The 20,941-nt window shown below is 40.1% G+C and overlaps 1 protein-coding gene across 3 annotated transcripts; it reads left to right on the forward strand.

Moving 5' to 3' along the window:
* The first annotated feature begins 45 nt into the window (after nucleotides 1–45).
* Nucleotides 46–20,757, forward strand: ncaph (non-SMC condensin I complex, subunit H). Of its 3 annotated transcripts, none has more exons than XM_060856646.1 (18): nucleotides 46–110; nucleotides 1,064–1,287; nucleotides 1,539–1,626; nucleotides 6,211–6,303; nucleotides 8,395–8,515; nucleotides 8,800–8,933; nucleotides 9,468–9,657; nucleotides 10,741–10,829; nucleotides 11,106–11,314; nucleotides 12,594–12,742; nucleotides 13,172–13,272; nucleotides 14,103–14,225; nucleotides 14,925–15,032; nucleotides 15,124–15,276; nucleotides 16,406–16,519; nucleotides 17,327–17,415; nucleotides 18,234–18,309; nucleotides 18,508–20,757. In XM_060856646.1, exons 2-18 carry the CDS (start codon nucleotides 1,070–1,072, stop codon nucleotides 18,565–18,567), a joined length of 2,115 nt encoding a protein of 704 aa, XP_060712629.1. In that variant the 5' UTR covers nucleotides 46–110; nucleotides 1,064–1,069; the 3' UTR covers nucleotides 18,568–20,757. The 3 variants fall into 3 exon arrangements, with proteins under 3 accessions (XP_060712629.1, XP_060712628.1, XP_060712630.1); XM_060856645.1 differs by having other exon boundaries at nucleotides 67–162; XM_060856647.1 differs by having other exon boundaries at nucleotides 96–162; nucleotides 1,131–1,287.
* Nucleotides 20,758–20,941: the final 184 nt, after the last annotated feature.

The raw sequence follows: 20,941 nt of genomic DNA on the forward strand, positions 1-20,941 counted from the left end.
GTGCGCGGAGCGATGGGCCTCTCCGCCGCAACCCTTGCCCCCCGGGGGTGGAGAGCCGCGCGTGCGCACTGCCGAGCCGCGGGAATTTTTGAATCCGGATCGAAGTAACGGTAAAACCGAGCGAGACCCCCGCCCTCGGGTGGACGACAGCGACGTTGCGGGGTGAGAGAGGGGGGGGGGGGGCTAAAAATAAACAGGCATCCACATTGTTCAGGTCGGTTGCGGGCCCGGACCGTGTGCGGAGAGCCGCAGATTGGGTTTCTTTCATTGCTCGCGTCTTGGATTTGAGCGGGCGGATAAAACTAGGCCTCCATCCGTCAGGAAACTGAGGCCAATGTCGTCGATCCGCATCGGAACGGAGCCGGGGTGGATGTCTTCACCCGACACCGGGCGGATCGCGCCGGTGGTCGGTCGGTGTAGGCTGAGCCAGGCCGGGGATGGTCGAAATTCGACCCCGCGCCTGCGAGCTTGGTCTGAGACGCCTTCCTGCTTTAGTCGAGAAGTCCCTGCAGCCGTCCTTCCGCAGATCAGCCCAGCCACGAGAATAGCCGAGCGTGATTCAAACAAGTTGCCCAGATGTCTCGTCTAACAAAAAGTGTAAATTGCGGGTGGCTGGGAAGCTGAACCAGAAGCAGAAGTTGCTGCAGAAACTCAACAGGCATGCCCCAGCCTCTGCAGAGAGAAAGCAAAGTTGCGAATCCAGTGAACCTTCTTCAGCACGGTTCGCAGTTCTGAAGAAGGGCGACAGGACTCGAAGCCACAATGCTGCTTTTTTCCCTCTACCTGCTGAGCTTTTTCCCAGCAATTTCTGTTTTTGTTGTCAGGGATCTCACTTGTTTCCGGTTGCCATAACCAATTGCATTTCTTGGTGTCCGAGGTTCCCGTTGACACCGCTTGTACTTCAAGAGATGCTTTGCCAGTGTACAAGATAAATGAAAATCATCACAAAAAGTCGATCCAAAACCTCCACTGTAATGGCACCCATGCGCTGAGTTACCATTCGCATGATGGTTGAGTGTGAAACTTTGCCTTGGTGTTCTTATGTTGTACTTGTTTCTCACAGGGCAAAATGGATTATTCAACTTCAGTGTCTCGAGTCGGGTCGACTGACCACAAGTTTATTTCTCCAGCGACAAAGCGGCAGGCTGTTCAGAGTCTTAAGACCTCTGCAAAAATGGATGTTGCAGCAAATGACGATGAACGTGAAAGGAGGGAGAGAAGACGCTCAAAAGTGACAGACTTGCAATTAAGTTGCACTGAGAGCCCTTTGATGTCCCCAGTGCCAAGGTACATCTCATTGCACTGTTTCATTCCAGCATGTATTTATGTATCATTGCTCCAGAGTGAACACTTCTGCTTTTTTCTTGCTTGGTCCTAAAACCACAGTGTTCTGCAAGACCCTTCCTAATTCCCGTTACAGGTTCCTTCTCTTGCGATGTGTCAAAATTCTTGATTCAAGGTTTGTTTGGATCCTGAGCTGGGAGCGATTATCTTTTGATCTTGTGACAATTCATTCTGACTGTCATTCATTGTTGCAGGGGGACCCCACAATCCTTTGAACCCAAGCTGTCAAATAATCAGATATCTGAACACTATTCTACCTGCATCAAACTATGTTCTGAAAATGTAAGTGGATGTTGACCATTGTTCTGACTTCATAATCGATCCAGTTTTTCCCTTCACAGTGTTAAACTTGTTTAAAATTGGAAAGGAATTAGGCTTCTTGTACACTTTTGTCAAATGTGGACTGATGGGATGCATCCTTGGATATTGAAGTAAGTAGCTACAGAGATAGTGGATGCATTGGGAGTTATCGTTGACAAATCCTTTGATTGTGGAAAAGTGTCAGAGTATTAGAAAACTGCCATTATTGAAGAAGGTACGGAGACAAAAAAGTACTTAGCTTGAGGCCAGTTAACTTCACAAATGTTATTGAGAAGTATCAGAGTCCATTCTAAAGGCAGTAATAGCAGTGTGTTTAGAAATGCATGTTATGATCAGGCAGAGCCAGAGTGGTTTCATGGAAATTTGGCCTTCTTAATTTCAAAGGGAATGGAGTAGAAAAGTAGTAAGATGTTGCTTCAGTGTACAAGGCAAGAGTCAGACCGCAACTGGAATACTGTGAACATTTTTGCGCCTCTTATGTCAGGAAAGATATACTGGCATTGAAGGCAGTCCAGAGAAGATTCACTTAACTAGTACCATATAGACAGGGATGAGGAGAAATCGAGCAAGTTGGGTCTGTACTCAATGAAATTCAGGAACATACAAGATTATTTGGGAATTCATAGAGTACATTTGGAGAGGTAAACTTTTGACTTTGTGTGAGAGTCTTGGACCAGAAAGCATAATCTTTAAATAAAGGATTACACATATAAGACAGTTGAGCAGAAGTTTCTTCTCTCGGTGGGGAATAACTGGAATTCTTTCCTGTGGCACTGCTGTTGATATTGATTTGTTGAGTATATTCAAGGCTTTGATCGGCAGATTTTTTGTCAGTTAGGGAATGAAGGGTTGTGGAGATAAGGCAGTAAAGTGCAGTTGAGGATAATTAGATAAACGATGATCTCATTGGCAGAAGACACTTGATGGGCTGCTTGGCCTACTAGGTCTGGTTTGATTAAGATAGTAATCACGCTGAGCTTGTTGAATTGCTTTTGAAAGGGTCACTATTTCTGCTAACAACCTTGGCATTCTGATCATGTGTTGTATTCTAAGATGTGAATCCCAAGACTGCATTTACCAATCTTCATGTAAAGTGTTAAATATTTATAATTTTTAGAATTTTAATTTTGAAGTATTAGCATATGAGGTGGTGATTTTTCCTGCAAGGATTTAAAAACAAGCACTCGGTCGGGTCATAATTCTGGAATTAGGACCTCATCCAGGATGTGTCAGACAGTCAATGGAAGATGTGTTTTTATGTGATGGTTGTGACAAGTGAAATAATCATTGAGGAGCACATTGTTGGTTTGGCTCAGGGTTGATATGAGTTTAGAAAATCCAGAGTCAAAAGTTTTTGCATGATTTGGATGAAACCTGTTGGGATCCATAACAAATGTATGTCCTCTTCAAGAAAAAGACTGTAGAATGGTTTCGGCACATGTACCGCAATCGAAAAGTATAGTTTATGCACCTTCTCGACTGCGTGTATTTGGTTAGAAATGTTCAGATTATTGAAAAGCTGAGGAAATCGATGTTCTTAGATTGAGAGCTTTTACGTAAGCAGACTTAGTCCAGTATTTGACAGAAAAGAACTGTGGGGAATCAGTGACATGAAATTTCATGTTTTGGTAGGGAGGGGTAATGATTTGAATCACTGTGAAGGGAATAGATTGAAACTTTATTTTACTGGTTATTGTGTTTTCTCGACTCAAATTGATCTATTTTCATCTTTTATGTAATAAAGACAAGGGTGTCTGTTTTGCTAAACATGGATCCTTTCGCAATGAAGGAATTCAGACAATTTAACTGGACATTTAACTTAAAAACTGGAAATTGCTTTTACAACATGAAATATGAAGAAAGGGTTGCGAATACATAAAAGGTCTGTCAGCACCTGAGAAATGGTAGATGGGTTTTAGGTTTAAATCCGATATCATGCTGTTTATTTGTGGATTTTGTTTGTGTACCATGTTAGTCTTCTGTGACATTTCTTCCTAAGCAAAAGTAATCAGTATAATTCATTTTGTTGACCATTGTTTGGATAAAATTCATGTTCTGGTTTTGAACTTTTTTGGCCATTTCTCCACTGAAAGGATTAGTTGTTTTCAAATGTGTTTTCTTTCATGAAAGCTTCCTGTTGCTTCTTGAAGTATCTGTGGTAGATCATGGATCTGTCAAGAAAAACTATCAAACTTGATTTGTGGAATGAGAAACTAATAATGGCTAAAATGCTGATACGTCTGCTCATTGCTAAAGTAGTACATAGAACATTACAGCGCAGTACAGGCCCTTTGGCCCTCGATGTTGTGCCGACCTGTCATACCAGTCTGAAGCCCATCTAACCTACACCATTCCATGTACATCTTCCATGTATGCTTGTCCAATGATGACTTAAATGTACTTAAAGTTGGCGAATCTACTATTGCAGGCCAAGTATTCCATACCCTTACTACTTTCTGAGTAAAGAAACTACCTCTGACATCTGTCTTATATCTGTCACCCCTCACTTTGAAGCTATGCCCCCTCGTGCTCGCCGTCACCATTCTTGGAAAAAGGCTCTCCCTGTCCACCCTCTCTAACCCTCTGATTATCTTATATGTCTCTATTAAGTCACCTCTCAATCTTCTCTCTAACGAAAACAGCCTCAAGTCCCTCAGCCTTTCCTTGTAAGACCTTCCCTCCATACCAGGCAACATCCTAGTAAATCTCCGCTGCACCCTTTCCAAAGCTTCCACATCCTTCTTATAATGCGGTGACCAGAACTGCACACAATACTCCAAGTGTGGCCGTATCAGAGCTTTGTACAGCTGTAGCATAGCATCATGGTTCCGGAACTTGATCCCTCTATTTATAAAAGCTAAATCACTCTGTCTTCATAACAACCCTGTCAACCTGGGTGGCAACTTTCAAGGATCTGTGTACCTGTTCACCGAGATCTCTCTGCTCATCTACACTACCAAGAAACTTACCATTAGCCCAGTACTTTGCATTCCGGTTTCTCCAATCAAAGTGAATCACCTCACATTTGTCCGCATTAAACTCCATTTGCCACCTCTCAGCCCAGCTCTGCAGCTTATCTATGTCTCTCTGTAACCTACAACATCCTTCGTCACTATCCACAACTCCACCAACCTAAGTGTCGTCTGCAAATTTACTAACCCACATTTCTACGCCCTCATCCAGGTTGTTTATAAAAATGACGAACAGCAGTGAACCCAACACTGATCCTTGCGGTACACCACTAATAACTGGACTCCAGGATGAACATTTCCCATCAACCACCACCCTCTGTCTTCTTTCAGCAAGCCAATTACTGATCCAAACTGCTATATCTCCCACATTCCCATTCCTCCGCACTTTGTACAATAGCCTACTGTGGGGATCTTTAACGAACACCTTGCTGAAATCCATTTACCCCACATCAACTGATTTACTCTCATCTACCTGTTTGGTCACCTTTTCAAAGAACTCAATAAGGTTTGTGAGGCACGACTTACCCTTCACAAAACCATGCTGACTATCCCTAATCAAATTATTCTTTTCTAGATGATTATAAATCCTATCTCTTCTAACCTTTTCCAAAACTTTACCAACAACTGAAGTAAGGCTCATTGGTCTATAATTACCAGGGTTGTCTCTACTCCCCTTCTTGAACAGAGGAACCACATTTGCGATCCTCCAGTCTTCTGGCATTATTCCTGTAGACAATGACGATTTAAATATCAATGTCAAAGGGTCAGCAATCTCCTCCCTGGCTTCCAGAGGATCCTAGGATAAATCCCATCCGGCCCAGGGGACTTATCTATTTTCTCACACTGCAGGATTTCTAATACCTCCTCCTTGTCAACCTCAATCACAACTAGTTTAGGAGCCTCTATCTCAGTAATCTCCTCGACAACGTTGTCATTTTCTAGAGTGAATACTGTTGAAAAATATTAATTTAGTGCTTCCCCTATCTCTTCTGACTCCACACACAACTTCCCAGTACTATCCCTGATTGGCCCTAATCTTACTCTCGTCATTCTTTTATTCCTTAAATACCTATAGAAAGCCTTAGGGTTTACCCTGATCCTATCTGCCAAAACTTCTCGTGTCTCCTCCTGGCTCTTCTGCACTCTCTGTTTCGGTTTTTCCTGGGTACTTTGACTCCCTCAAGCGCCCTAACCGAGCCTTCACATCTCATCCTAACATAAGCCTTCTAGTTGGTGTTGAAGAACTCAGAACATGTTCAGAAAAAAGTAATTGAAATTATTGCACTCATCAAGTAGCAACTAGTTTTGTGGAGTGTTCATCCGAGTCTCTGTGAGGAAAGACGTAAGGACTGTACGTGCCATGGAATTTTTATCAGATCACTCTCGAGTTACACTACCAGATCTCTGGATGTCACAATTTCATGAGTATGAGTAAGTGGAAGTCAGGTTGCGAGGAGAAATTTGGACCAATGAAGGAAGTGGCTTGCACTCTGAACATCAAAACTTAGGTGCAACAGACTTGAATTTGTTGCAATATAATCTAATTGCACTCTTTATTCTGTGACTTTCATAGAAAATCACCACAAAGAATGCATTTGGTCTTCATTTGATTGATTACATGGCTGACCTCCTCAAGGAGAAGGAATCTGAACTCACTAACTTCAAGGTCAGAAAGACTTTAGACATCTTACTTTATTGTACAGTCTGTTCTAATATAATGTAATAGTTGCGTTCCTGTGTGATTCCCGTGTTATAAGAAAAATCACATAATCGAAGCACCATTTAAAACAATGGGATTGGAATTGCGTTATAGCCAATACAGTGAAGGAAAGTTCGCGCTCTTCAAATAATGGTCTAAATTCTTCAATTGCATTATAGCCAATTCCCATTGAGGAAACGTGTATTACAGCAGGAACGATTGTAATGTCTCTCGTGTGATTCAGTCAAAAGATCAAACTAACCTTTCAGACTTACGTGACTTCACGATGTGACTTGAGCGACTTCTATTAGTTCTAGTTGTTGTTCGTGACGCATCTTATTCATTTTGTTTCTACTGCAAATGTAAAGAATAAGGGCCCAAGTTGTATACTGTGGTATTATCCATTCTAAATACCTCGGTTGGCAAATCTTGGAACCTCGTGTCTTAAACCAGTGAGTAGGGATAGCTCTTGATTGCAACAACATGTACAACTTATATGAATTTTAGTTTATTCTGCATGATTCCTGCCTTTTTTCTCAGTGACTGTGTCTCCAAATTTGATTGGCGTAAAGGGTTAGATGGACAGTGTTGATAAAAGGCATTCAAGTGTTTTACTAGCCATTATTGTATTCAAGGTTGAGCAGATTAAGTGGGCTGAATGGCCGACAACTATTCCTGTGATCCTCCAGGGCAATCCAACAAAGGTTTCTGTCCATGCTAGGTCTGTGGGTTATTGAATATGTCATCTTCTGACGACAAGTTCAGGCCATAGATAGTTCTCCAAAACTCTGATGTACTTGGGTTCTGCAAACAAAAACTCTGGAAGTGAGAAGCAGGTGATGTGAAATCATCCACAAGGTATGAAATGTTGGTTGATAAAGTCACCTTTGCTGATTGTAGAACATTGATCTCTTAGCAATGCAAAGACAATTGCTCGAAGAAGACCTTTGCCAATGTGTGCAGTGTGTTGATGTGAGTGTTTTAGCAAATTTAGAACTTCTTGATAGTTATTACTCAGAAATGTATTGAAGATCATTGTAATCATGCAAGTATTCATCAAATTCTAACTGTTGGTTGTGTATGCTTGAAGTACCCACACTTTGTTTCATCTTTAATGGTTCTGGTCCACGGCCAAGATGCAGAGAGGCAACTCCTTTGATTTTTCTTATTTGTATTCCAGTGTGGATGTTGAACTTGATTCTCTGAAACTTTTGCCTTGTGTTTCTGTATAACTAGCTGGCCTTATCTTGTAGATAATCTTTCTGTGCTTATTAATTTTTTTTAAAACTTTGGACAGAATGTAAAAATAGTTCATTCCTCTGACCTGCCTCATCTTTTCGCACAATTATATGCTTTTTGCTAGTATCTTTAACCTTTCTCCTTATTCTTGGCTTTGAACTTAATTTTGTTGCTGGAACATATATTTTATGCATATTTTGGAAAATCCTTTAAATGTTTGCCACTGCACTCAATTGACTCATCCCTTAACTTCATTTGTTGATCACTGTAGTGAACTTGGCTTTCATGCTCTCTGTTGCCCTTGTGTCAGTTGAAATACTAGTCTTAAATCCACTCTTGTCTTCTTCAAACTAAATTTGGAATTCTGTCATTTATGATCCTTGCTCCCTTGAATGTCTTTTCTATAAGATCTTGAATCCTACTGAACTCAATATTGAGTCGAGAAGAATGTTTAGAGCTAGGACGAAAAATAATATGATGGTGCTTAGACTCAAATTCAAAGGAGCACAGTAATTTATCATCAGTCAAAAAGGCAGAGTAGTATCAAGGTACAGAGGCAGAGTAGTATCAAGGTACAGAATTAAAATTACATGGAACATGAAGCTGTCTGTTGGTGGATGGGGGTGGTGGGAGGCGAGGACAGGTGATGGTGGTGGTCTCTGCGGGGAGGTACTACAAATGGGCTCATCCACTCTACATTGGATCTTCAATACAAAGCAGAGGACATTGTGAACAGCAAATATACTTTGAATAATTTAATTTGTAACCTGCGTGTATGAGGCCAATTTATTAACCTGGTGTATTGACTATTGATCGAAGATGGCAGCTGGCACCTTGGATGCCAGTACGAAGATCTATGCTGTGAGAGTGGATGCAGTACATTCGGATGTGTTCAGGATCCTGGGGGGCCTTGGAAAAAACACTGAAGAGCCAGGAACTGGTGAGTAAGGACAAATGTACATCTTGAACCTATTTTGAAAGGAAAACATAGCTTCAGTATTCATTAAAATTTTGTTCCATCATGATATCATTTGTGCAGTCATGAGAAAATGAGAGACCAATCCTATCTTATTGAGAAATACGGTTTCATTTAACCCCCGTTTCAAGATATAAAAGAATATGTTTAGATTAGAGATTTGGGAAGTGTTCAGGCTTCCTTGATGTAAATGATATCATCCATCTGTGCATTCTTGCTTTTTGTCTTTCTGTTTTTTCTGTATATAGAGGTAAACCTTGAGTCTTCTGAAAGCCAAAATTCAAAAGGCCCTCAGAAGCAAAACAAAAGGAAGCACTCTTACAAAACCATTGAGCAGAACTTGAGCAATATCACGTATGGAGTCAGTGACATGAAGTTTGAGGTGAGATTAATTTGTTTTTTAATGTAGATGGCCAAGACATTCAACAGATCCCAGGAATCCCTCTGTGATTCATTAAGGAATTGCTTTAAGTGGAAAGGGTCAACAGGCTGCCCAACCAGACTTGGAATTTTGACTATGCTGAACCCTGTCTGACTTGACTCCAAACATTGAACCATGTCACAAAAATCACCTGAATGTTAATCTGGAACAGAAAGCATGCTTTCATATATTTGCATTAACTTTGAGCTGTAATATTATGCATCAAGAAATTGAATAGGTTCATTTCCTTGTCTTGTATTGTTTTACTGAATTCTGTAGTCCAAGTCTATGAAATCATTTGAGTCTGAATTATATTAAAAATGGATAAATTTTCTTTATGACCTTGATGAGGTGAAGAATGAAAAGCAACTTGCATTTTCTAATATTTTAGTAAAAAATAAATGAAGAAAAGAAGACAAAAATATCTTTGTCTAAAGAAGTCAAATAAAGAATGGAAATGCCAATTAAGTTGAATGAACACCTTGTATTTTGCAGATTGATCCAATGTTCCAGAAGGCTGCTTCATTGTTTGATGAATGCAGTGCGGTGGGGGTTTTCATGGTTAATCTGCAGACCTATGGACACATTGCTGAGCTGCTATTTGATTCCGATGCCAAACTTATCGATACTGGTCCTCCACCAGAGTTGCTGCCCATTGACTATGTGGAGATACCTGATCTGAGAGGCAAGTTTTTTTAAAAATGATATGGCATGGTAACATTTCTGTGACCATAAGTTTGGTGTCACAAACAATTCATTACCATATCTTTTTCTCCTCCTGCACTGAAGGGAGATCCATTGTATGTGGTTGTAGTCTCTCATCATTGACACAATAGTCACATTGCTGCTTCAAGGTAGAACAGCAAAAGTGTTTGTTTTCTTCATGGCACTTTGTTTAGCTTGTTTAGTTGGTAGACTGTGATTGTCAATTTGACTAATGAAATGAAGTGAACTTTAAAGTGTTGCTAATGCACAGGAGGCCAGACAGCACCCGAGGGGCAGGAAAATCGAAGTTTATCAAGAAGAGCTTTTGCCCAAAACATCAATTTTCTTGCTCCTTGATGCTGCCTGACCTGCTGTGCTTTTTCAACACCACACTCTTGGCTCTAATCTCCAGTATCTGCAGTACTCACATTTACCCTGAAAGTGTTGGTGCCTATTGGACAGTCATCTTGATAGGCTTTGTCAGCAGATGATCTTATTCTCTTCATTTTTGCTTTCTTGATCTGGCATACAGCCCATATTTTAAAAGATCTTGTGACATTCATTCCAAGTGGCATTCTTCCTGCAGGGGCCTGGACAAGACATGTGAATTGGTTATCAATTCCAACAGAGCCAGTTTGGTTGATACTTGACTTGTTCCTCAAAAGCATCCCCTTTTTTTTTGGCTTGCAGTTGCCATCATTTACACCTGAGAACCTTGCCTTGTGTTGCAACAATCTGGCTTCAGCTTCATGCTGAAATGCAAGTCCTTGCAGTCCTGCACAGCTTGGTGCAGATCACCTTGCAGCATGTGCCACAGAGTTGGTTCAGGTGCATTGTCACTAATTTTACAGGAGACATGAGATCAACTGAGTAAACGGCAATAGAATAAATCCAGTTACAATAATTTACTGGCCTTGTCCTTTGTATGATCTCAACAACTATGTTTTGATGTTTATTACGTCAGCTTTAAGTTGACTGAGTACTGGCCCCTCAGCATTGTGTCCATTCTGCTTAACTATACATCGTTCTCAATTTATTTCTTGTTTGCATTAACTTCTAACAGGCCTTCAGCAGTCTTTGGATGACAAGAAGATCTGTCCTTCATTAGAAGATTTTCAGTTTACAAATTGGGACAGTGAGGCTCATAATCAGGTACAGGAGACAGTCCATCACTGATCAGATGTCAATCAGTAGATTAAACAGTTACAATACCTTCAATGTTTTCAGCAAAATAAAATGGCTAAACTTTATGTGCGTGCACATTCCTTAGCTTGCAGGTTGTTTTTTTTTCAGGTGGTGTACTGCTGTGTTTATTTTGAACTCCAAATCATTAAGGTTGATCATATATAGAATCGATATAGAATCAATTGATATTCTTATGAGTAAGTGCACAGCCAAAAGTATGCAATTTCTTCTTCTCCTCCTCAGGCTGTTTCTTTAATAATGGACAAATTCAAGAAAAGTGACCACTTATTCGATATGAATGCAGAGCCAGAATTTGCGACTGGTCAGCTGGGAAGCCATGACCCTGTGGTGGATGACTTTGATGGAGATCTTTGTGATGATGCTGGAGATCTGATGGACCAGGAATTTAAGAACCAGCAAGAATCCTCCATCATGGCAAATGGTCAAGGCTGGTAAGAAGGGTGATTTGTAAGCTCAAGAAACATTGATCAGTCACAGCAATTAGTAAAGCACAAGCAAAGTTTGTGAGAAGATTTGTAGCTCGGGTGCTCGTTGTTGTGGTTCTGTTCGCCGAGCTGGGAGTTTTTGTTGCAAACGTTTCGTCCCCTTTCTAGGTGACATCTTCAGTGCTTGGGAGCCTCCTGTGAAGCGCTTCTGTGCTGATTCCTCCGGCATTTATAGTGGTTTGAATCTGCCGCTTCCGGTTGTCAGTTGCTGTCCGCTGTAGTGGCCGGTATATCGGGTCTAGGTCGATGTGTCTGTTGATAGAGTCAGTAGATGAGTGCCATGCCTCTAGGAATTCCCTGGCTGTTCTCTGTTAGGCTTGCCCTATAATAGTGGTGTTGTCCCAGTCGAATTCATGTTGTTTGTCATCTGAGTGTATGGCTACTAAGGATAGCTGGTCATGTCGTTTCGTGGCCAGTTGGTGTTCATGGATGCGGGTTGTTAGCTGTCTTCCTGTTTGTCCTATGTAGTGTTTTGTGCAGTCCTTGCATGGGATTTTGTACACTACGTTGGTTTTGCTCATGCTGGACAACTCACCAGGACAAAGGACCTGATACCCAGCATGAGCAAAACCAACGTAGTGTACAAAATCCCATGCAAGGACTGCGCAAAACACTACATAGGACAAACAGGAAGACAGCTAACAACCCGCATCCATGAACACTAACTGGCCACGAAACGACATGACCAGCTATCCTTAGTAGCCATACACTCAGATGACAAACAACATGAATTCGATTGGGACAACACCACTATTATAGGGCAGGCCAAACAGAGAACAGCCAGGGAATTCCTAGAGGCATGGCACTCATCCATAGATTCTATCAACAGACACATCGATCTAGACCCTATATACCGGCCACTGCAGCGGACAACAACTGACAACCGGAAGCGGCAGATTCAAACCACTATAAATGCTGGAGGAATCAGCACAGAAGCGCTTCACAGGAGGCTCCCAAGCACTGAAGATGTCACCTAGAAAGGGGATGAAACGTTTGCAACAAAAACTCCCAGCTCGGCGAACAGAACCACAACAAAGCACAAGCAGTACATATCAAAATTTATTGCATATAAATTGAGTAAACTCTTGAAGGAAAACTGACAGGGTCGCTGAAAGAGCTAATCCATGTTATTTTGAGATCTGAGTCGGAGCAGTACCACTTGGAACCAAACGTCTTTTGATCTGAGTTGAAAATGGTTGATTAACATACTTAATCTTTTTCATAGTAAAGAAACCATTCCTCTGTCAGATGTGGATTTCAACAGCCTCTGCGTCCAGCTGTCAAATCACCCAGGGGAATATTCCTACTTCAGCCCCAGAATCATGAAGATGTGGGCAGGTCCTAATCACTGGCGTTTCAGACCTCAACAAAAAGGTGGGTGTAGTTGGTGTACATGGCTGAATTCCTTGCCAGAGATGCTGAAGTTTCAGCATTTTTGTTTCACTGTGGTTAAATATTTGAAATTGATTCCCTAAAGGCTGATTCTTTTTTCAGTAATATTGCAATTGGATCAGCCCGACACTTAGCAAATGATGGGGAAGGTTAAAGAACTCAGTGGTTGATTTCTGTGTCACTCTTCAGTATATTCATTTTTATTGGAAAATTTAATTCCATAGTGCACAAAAAGTCCACTGATTTAATGAAGCTTCTTAACTAACTACTCTCAATTGACTGAAGTTAATGCATGTAACTGAGTACTGTATGCAAAATAGCACTGGTGTAAAAATATGATCTGCACTTGTTGAATCAATGTTAAGTGATTCAATGCACTTTCAATAATTTGTTTTTTTTTGTTTCTGGCAGAGCCAACTACTAATCAAAATAAGAAAAAACAAGCTAAGAAAATATTTGAAATTGACTTCAATGAAGATATCAATTTTGAGATTCAATTCAGAGAGACCAGGGTTGGTATAACAAGATTAAAGTATTTAGAACAGGGGACAATAATTGTTTACTTAAATTTACCAATCCAGTTTAAGATGAAATCAGGAAACCAGTAATAAAGCTGAACTTTACAAATGTTTCAGGGGAAGCAATGCCTAAGAATGTTTCTCAGTTCCAGATTTGTGATTTACTGGACATGTTTTAATGAAGAGTAGGGCTGTTGGAACAGAACTGTGAGTGGGACTGTCAGCATTGCTTTGTAAAGACCAAGCAGCGACTCTGGCTGAAAGGTTGTCTTTTGTGACATGATGACTCTGGCTTTTAAAAATAGTTGAGAGAATCCAAGAACAAAATTGATAGATGTTGGAAGAATGTTTGAGAGGTGTAATATTGAGAAATGACAGAAATATTGACGACTACTTTGCAACACTGGCAGTGGTGTTGCATTATATATGAGAGATATGGCAATGGTTAGCATTCCCTCTCAATTCCTGAACAGAAATTGTTGATATGCTGCATTAAAACAACAGGTCATTAATATACATGTATGTGCAACAGTACAACCACCTTAAGCAAATAATGCATTTTCACAAATGAGTCACACATGGTGAAGGGACATAAGATGCAATGGAGAGAGGTACATCCAAGACAAACTGTCTCCAATTATGCCTCATTGCTACATATCAGCACACGTGTACACACATGCAATGTATTTCCTGGGTTGTGGTTTGTCTCGGAACGGTGAGAGAATCCTTGCATGTTTTCACTGTTCTGGCTATAACTCATTTGATGTATTGGATAGACAAGATATCCTGTGTCCAAATGATTACTGTTTTGATATTTTTTACAGGCTGCCACAACAATTTCAAAAGCTGCATTAGATCGACGCAGTAGAAAGCTGACAACGCTACCTACAGATTTCCATTATGATGCAGAAAATATTACCCGGCTGTTTCTTAAACCTAGTGTCACGGTAACGAGAGCACATTTTCCGATAATGAAAACTGATGAAACATGATTCAAGTCAAAAAAATCTGCTATATTACACTATATTAATGGATGAGTTGATGCATCTTAAAGGTTTTCAAAAAGATGATACTAATTGGAGTTAGGCTCCGTTATAAAATTGCCCACATAATCACTTATCTTTATAAGTTGTACCTCTCTGGACAAACCGACAGTTTTACTGGAATGGAACCTGAAAGGATGATTGTCTCATGCTGTTTAGTGGCAGAAAGAAGTGAGGGCAGAAGTTGCCAGTGTTTTGGCGAGGTAAAATATTCTAAGAGTGAAAAGGATGACATGAGATTGTGTGCTGTGTTTCTGTCTGTCAGACTGTGCACCAACCCCCCCCATGAAGTTTTCTTTACACTGCTCCATTAAGTGCTTGCAGGTTTGATTCAGCATGACGTGCATGGAATGTAATAGTTCTGCTTCCTCTTAGCTAAACCATTGAAGAAGTCCCTTTACTGCACCAGTTTGACAGTGATTGATAAGAGAGGGTTCTGCTTGAACTGAGGAAAGACCATCAATAACTGATGGATAGCAAACCTCTCAAAATGTGAATTGATGCTGAGATCCTAGGGTCAAAATCCGAGTTAGGGTCCCAATTTTGATTGTTGGCTTCCCTTGATTTCATCACTTTGATAGATTTTATCGAAATTATTTTCAGGTAAAGCGGATTGTGAAAGAAAATAATTACATGGATCAAGATGATGGAATTGGGGATTATGATTATAATAATCCCAACGACACATCAAACTTCTGCCCTAGAACACAGGTTTGTGTTTATTGCTCATGCTCCTTGTGAAGAATTTTGGTCAACTCATCCTTTATTTTGCATGATTACCTTTTCTTATTTTTTTGTACAGCCTGATAGTGATGATGATCATGATGGATTTGTGGCTGCAAATGATTCCTTTGATGCTGCATTGGAGCAAGATGAGAATGATTTGGAACTGGATGGAAAGGGGTTAAACATCACAACCTACGGAGGAGAAAACTTAGTGGCAGAGCCTCAGAAAGTGAGTGGTTTAGAACCTATAATCAAGACTCTCAAGTTATTTTGTTGTGTATTTCAGGCTGGGGTAGGGATGAGCTGTTTTGTATTTCAGCAGAGTTCTTGAGCCTTCAGCAGCCTTTACAGTGGGATACAAGTAACAGTGACAAAGGTTCTTGTCGATGGCTCACAACTGTTAATGGTTGGAAGAGTTTTTTGCAGCTGGCACCTGGTTCTGCCAGGCCGGTTATGGACCAGACCATACTCTCCAAAAGTATATCAAAGAGATAGCCTAGACCCTAACGTGTTATTTTATTTAAAAGCAAGTGGCATGTGCTGTATTCCAGATATGATTTGATTGGTCCACTATGTGACTTTAAGTAAAACACAATTTACTCTTACACCACAGTTAATATTACAAACAAAAAAATTGTCATAACTTCACCTCTACTGAAATACTGAATAAAATGATATCTCAACTACTAATCATCAACTGTTCCAATACAGCAGCATCCCATAAAAACAAGGCAAGGCAAATTCAGCAAAATAGATTTTCTTGATGTGTTATATCCTTTACGGTCCAGGAGAAAGGAACACTGAAACAAACAATCTCACAGCAGAGAGGGCTGTATCTATTAGCTTCAAATGCCAACTCCAAACCCCAAAGAAAGCAATATGAAAACCCTGGATTTATGTGAGCCTGACTCCATCCACTCATGCTTCTTTCGGCTAAATTTTTAAAATAATTTCAGGGAGCTCCAAACTGATTACCCACTGCTTCTAAAGCAGACATTCCAGCACTGTGACAACACCTTTCGAAGAGAAACAACACAGTCCAAATCTCTCTTTAATGCACAGTATTGTCACAGGATTTTACTTGGGGAGATTTGCTGCTGCCAATCCACTTCATATCATTTCACAGGGTGTGATCGTATTAAGTAGTGAAGGATTAACCATTGATAGATTTTTGGCAGAACTGGCATGTATTTACTTGACAGGAAAGAGTTTTTTTGCAAGGTTTGTGACAGGAAAGAGTTTTACGTAACAACAATGTGACAGTTTACATGATCTTCGGGCCAATGGCTTTTTCCACGTTATTATGTGGTGGATCTTGCAATTTTGAAACTCTAACTGAAAATTACACTCATTTTCAGGTCAACAAAATCCTATTGAATTATTCAAAGACAGCAAAAAAGATGGATGTGAAAAGATTGAAACAGAACATGTGGGATCTCCTGACTGAAAACAAAAATATTACGGAAGGAAAAGTGAGGAGTGTACTCAAGAGGGTTAATAAATGGATTCTTTCATAGCATCCTTGGTCAGTTGCAATGAACTCACTCAATGATTGCAGGATATTTTAAAATATTCCCCTATTATTAGTACTCATTAGTTGTGGGTTCAAGGCCAACTTAAGATACTCCTAAAATATCTGGTGTCCTTTTCATCATCTACTCACCTCTCCTGATCTGTCAGAAATTTAACTTGGCAACAGGTGATGAGTGAGTGTGCAAGGCCAAGAGTGGCTTGCCCAGTTGAGGCCCTGAAATGGCCACTAAAGGGTTGCTTTCCACTAAAGTGCCATTTTGAAGTTGGTTTGAGATTCTAGTGCAGGAACAAAAGTAGCAAATTAGCCTGCTTGGGTTCCATGAGGAAAAGATGATGTGTTGGAATGCTCCTCTCTCATGGGAGATCGTTCATGCTTACCATACACCTTTCTAATCCACCAAACATATTCTGTCCCATCTAACAAAAGAAACACAGCAGTCTCCCTTTGGTTTCCTGACCTGACACCCCTGCACCTATCTGGTTCAAGGTTCTCAGTGTTTAAATCTAGAGACTCTGCAACTGTGATTTCCTCCTCCGTTCTGTTTGTCTGACTCATGACTGCACATGTGCCACCTCAGTAGGGATGTGTTCCCTGCTGACTTGTTTGGCAACACCTGTAAATTGTAACTCTGTTGAAATAATGATGTTGCTTCTGAGGGACAGTACTTTGTTGGCTTCAAATGTTACAGCTTAACTTGAGATTGAGCAGGATACTGTAAACAAGTTGACTCTTGTTCATTAAACAGAACGGAATGACTGAGGAGCTGCAAGTCGCTGTAATGACAGTGAAAGGACAGCAAAGCTTCACAAACATCACCAAGAATCTGTTTGAAAGGTTTGCTTCTTTTACCATGGATGGATTTGTGAACCGTTGGAAATGTGCCATTTCTCAATTCATCCTAAGATCGTTTTGAATCTTGATTAGAACCATATATGACTGCAGCACAGACAGATCCTAGGCATGTGACTGAATGTACACTGGTTCTTGAAAGAGAATTACATTCAAGTCCTGAACCATGCAATCTTTTCTCCTTCAATTCTGAGTCACAAATGGTCCAACTGATAATTTTAAAAGCACAACCTTAAGAATATCTGAAATGGAATTAAAGTTTCAGGACAGTGGGGGGGGGGGGGGGCGGTGCGGTGCGGTTGAGTTGCAGACTATGTTTCTTGCATTGACTGCCCTTGTTCTTCCTCATGATGGAAACTGAAACTTCCCATACACCATTGTTTTGGTGGGTCATCTGCCTTGTTTTTAATCATCCAATGTTTAGGTCAACACTTCAGTTTAATTGTTCTCTTGACTTTTTTCTGCTTTAAAACTTAATGCCTCACGAGGCCATTTCAAAGAGAAGGCCAGGATTAACAAGTTTGCAGTCATATGTAGTTGAGATTAGATGAAGGAAGCAAAAGATTTCCTTTTCTTTCATGACACATTTGTGCATGAGATAGAGTGGTACCATTAAAGATTTTTATAGTCATTGCAGAGACTTTTTTTTTATTAGAGATGTGTTTGTGCAGTTTATTTTCTCCAGCTGCCTTAGTGAAATTAAAAATGTGTCCTGAACCTTGATCCAATCATACCAATGTCATTGCACTTTTGATTATATCCATGGAGACTTGTGTTTAATTTGTGCTCTCTTGTGTTGACAGATTACCTAGTACAATGGCAAAGAACCTGTCTGTTCCTATGGCATTTGCCTGTTTGCTTCATTTAGCCAATGAAAAGGTATGTATCTTGCACAATTTCACTGAGGGGTGCATGAGTGAAGGAACAACATGAGTTACAAGTTAAGTTGCAAGGTTTGCCTTTGTAACCTGCTGACAACAGACAATAGCATCAAGATTCTTATGCAGCAGAGAACTGGATCACACTTGGATTGTATGGTGGCATGCAAGTTTAAATCAATATTTTATTATCTTACAGAATCTTGCAATTGAGGGAAAGGAAGATTTATCTGATGTTATCATCAGGCAAGGAATCTAAAGACATTCTGACTGTACATACATGTAAACCATAGGTTGGATCGGCTGTACATAGTTGTAAATCTTTTCTTGAGACAGTGAACCTTGTATCATGCCTGCTACATGACCCCATGGATGCTTTCCTGAGGCATAATTTCTCCTTCATTTGCATAAATAACTTTTTAGTCTATCAATGGACAAGTTTTCAGTCTTGAAATTATGGTTTTAGATTTAAATGATTTAATACACTTGTGAATATTGCAGAGAGAACTATTCTATTGATATTTTACTTTTCATCCAACTGTTATGTGAAGACTATTTTAAACTTATATTTTAGGTATTGTCTTTGTAAAACAAAGTGGAATAAAGATTTTTTTCAACTTGTTGACAAGGTAGGGGCTTTGCAGGCAAGACCAGTATTTGGTGCCCATCATAATTGTTTCGAACTGCTTTATTAACAACTGAGTGGCTTTCGAGAGGAGTCATTCACAACCACTCTGGGATCTTGTAAGCTAATCTGTGGGAGGGTAGTATATTTCCTTTTCTTGAAGATATTATTGAATTACTTAGGCTGTCATAATAATGCAGTAGTTTAATTATGCCTTCTTCTGATCAAGATTGTTTACATTTAAATTTATTTCACAAAATCTACTTGCTCAGCTGTCGTGGTGGAATATGAACTTGTGTCTTTGAGGCAATTTGCCAGATCGATGGATTGGAAGAAAGGTTCACTGGTTCAAATCTGGGCCTTCTACGCCTGTTATGTGCACGTAACCAGCGCATTTTTCCCTGGCCATGAAGCTCCTTCCCCATCACCTTTGCTAGCCGACATTGCCCTGAACGGGCTTTACTTACAATCATTTGCAAAATGTGGATAATTTATTGATGGTGCTAAGAGGTGAAAATATATTGTGGGTGATTTGGAGATGGAGCGGTCAAGGAAATACAGTTGTGTGGAAGACCTGTTCTGATTACGGGGAGGGGCAGAGAGAGAGAGAAGAGAAAGAAAAGGGACGATTGAGTTCTTCTTTTTGTCACCAGCCAATGGAAAACTTTTAAATGACCTAATTGTGTTCACATTGCTGTGTATAAATGGGTAATTTAACATCCTTCAAGTACAATAATAGTCCATCTTATGTAGTATGTAGTAGGTTATTTGTTTTTTATGATAGTGGTTGTCTTTAGCAAATAAATTTTGCATTCCACTTGTCCCAGACATCAGAGATCGCACATCTGAATAAGAATCGATAAGTTATTTTAGTTAACTTAAATTTTCCTTTCTGCTTCACTTCAAAGGGGTGGCACACATGTTCAGTGGTGAGCACTGCAGCCTCCCAGCACAACTGACCCAGGTTCAATTCCAGTCTTGGAAAATTGTCTGTGTGGAGTCTGCGTGCGTTTCCTCCCATAATCCAAAGATGTGCAGGTTCGGTGGATTGGCTATACAAAATTGACTGTCGTATTAGGTGCATTAGTCAGTGGAAATGTAGAAAAATAAGGGAATAGGTCTGTGTGGACTTATCGGGCTGAAGGTCCTGTTTCCACATTTATAGGCATTCTCGGTGCTTGAGGAAGGTGTGAAAAAATGAGCTTTTGTTTACAGATGTGTGCTCCCATTCACTTTTGTTGTTTCTATTGGTGTTATATGGGTTGCAATTCCATATAGGGACACACCTCTAGCACCTCACTGTCGGTGTCGTGCCAACTGGAGGTAAGAAAGCATTGTTAATATTTCAAATTTAGTAACTTTTCTTTCGAACTCCTTTCATGACCCTTTGGTATTTTTGGGAAAAAAAACCAAATTCTGTCATCACAGAAATAGCTACTTCATTTTTTTTTAAAGATTTAAAATGTGCCTGATTATCATCAACACATACTAACAATAGAAACCAAACTGACAAATTTTATGGAGGCTGTTTCTTGTATCCAATTTATGTCCAAGCCAACATTTGCAAATTCTTTCAAGTGTGCAGACACATGTCTTTCTACCAGCAGATGAAACATGTGCCAGAACAGACACAGATCATTTTGCCAAACTGGACCAGAAAATGGTTATAGGGCCAGGAAATCACAAGCTAAATTATGAGAAGAGGCTTGTGAATTACTGCAACAAATTAAGTATTGCTTTGGATGTTGATCATAGATAGGAATATTTACAAAAATGTGACTCATCCAGCTTGTAATTCTATACTTATTAAAAGTCATTAGTGGCACAGACATGTACTACTAACAACTCATTCCTACTGCAGTGATTCAGCAAACAGCACGCAAAAGATTTGGCACCAATTCTTTACATTTTATTGATTGCTGTCAGTCAAACCTGGTTGTAATGGAGAAGATTAAGCCCACTTGTTCTGGGCTTGTTGGGAATAACATGTGGCTTCCTGAAAAATTGC

Source organism: Hemiscyllium ocellatum, chromosome 48, assembly GCF_020745735.1.
Source record: "Hemiscyllium ocellatum isolate sHemOce1 chromosome 48, sHemOce1.pat.X.cur, whole genome shotgun sequence".
Taxonomy (NCBI): domain Eukaryota; kingdom Metazoa; phylum Chordata; class Chondrichthyes; order Orectolobiformes; family Hemiscylliidae; genus Hemiscyllium; species Hemiscyllium ocellatum.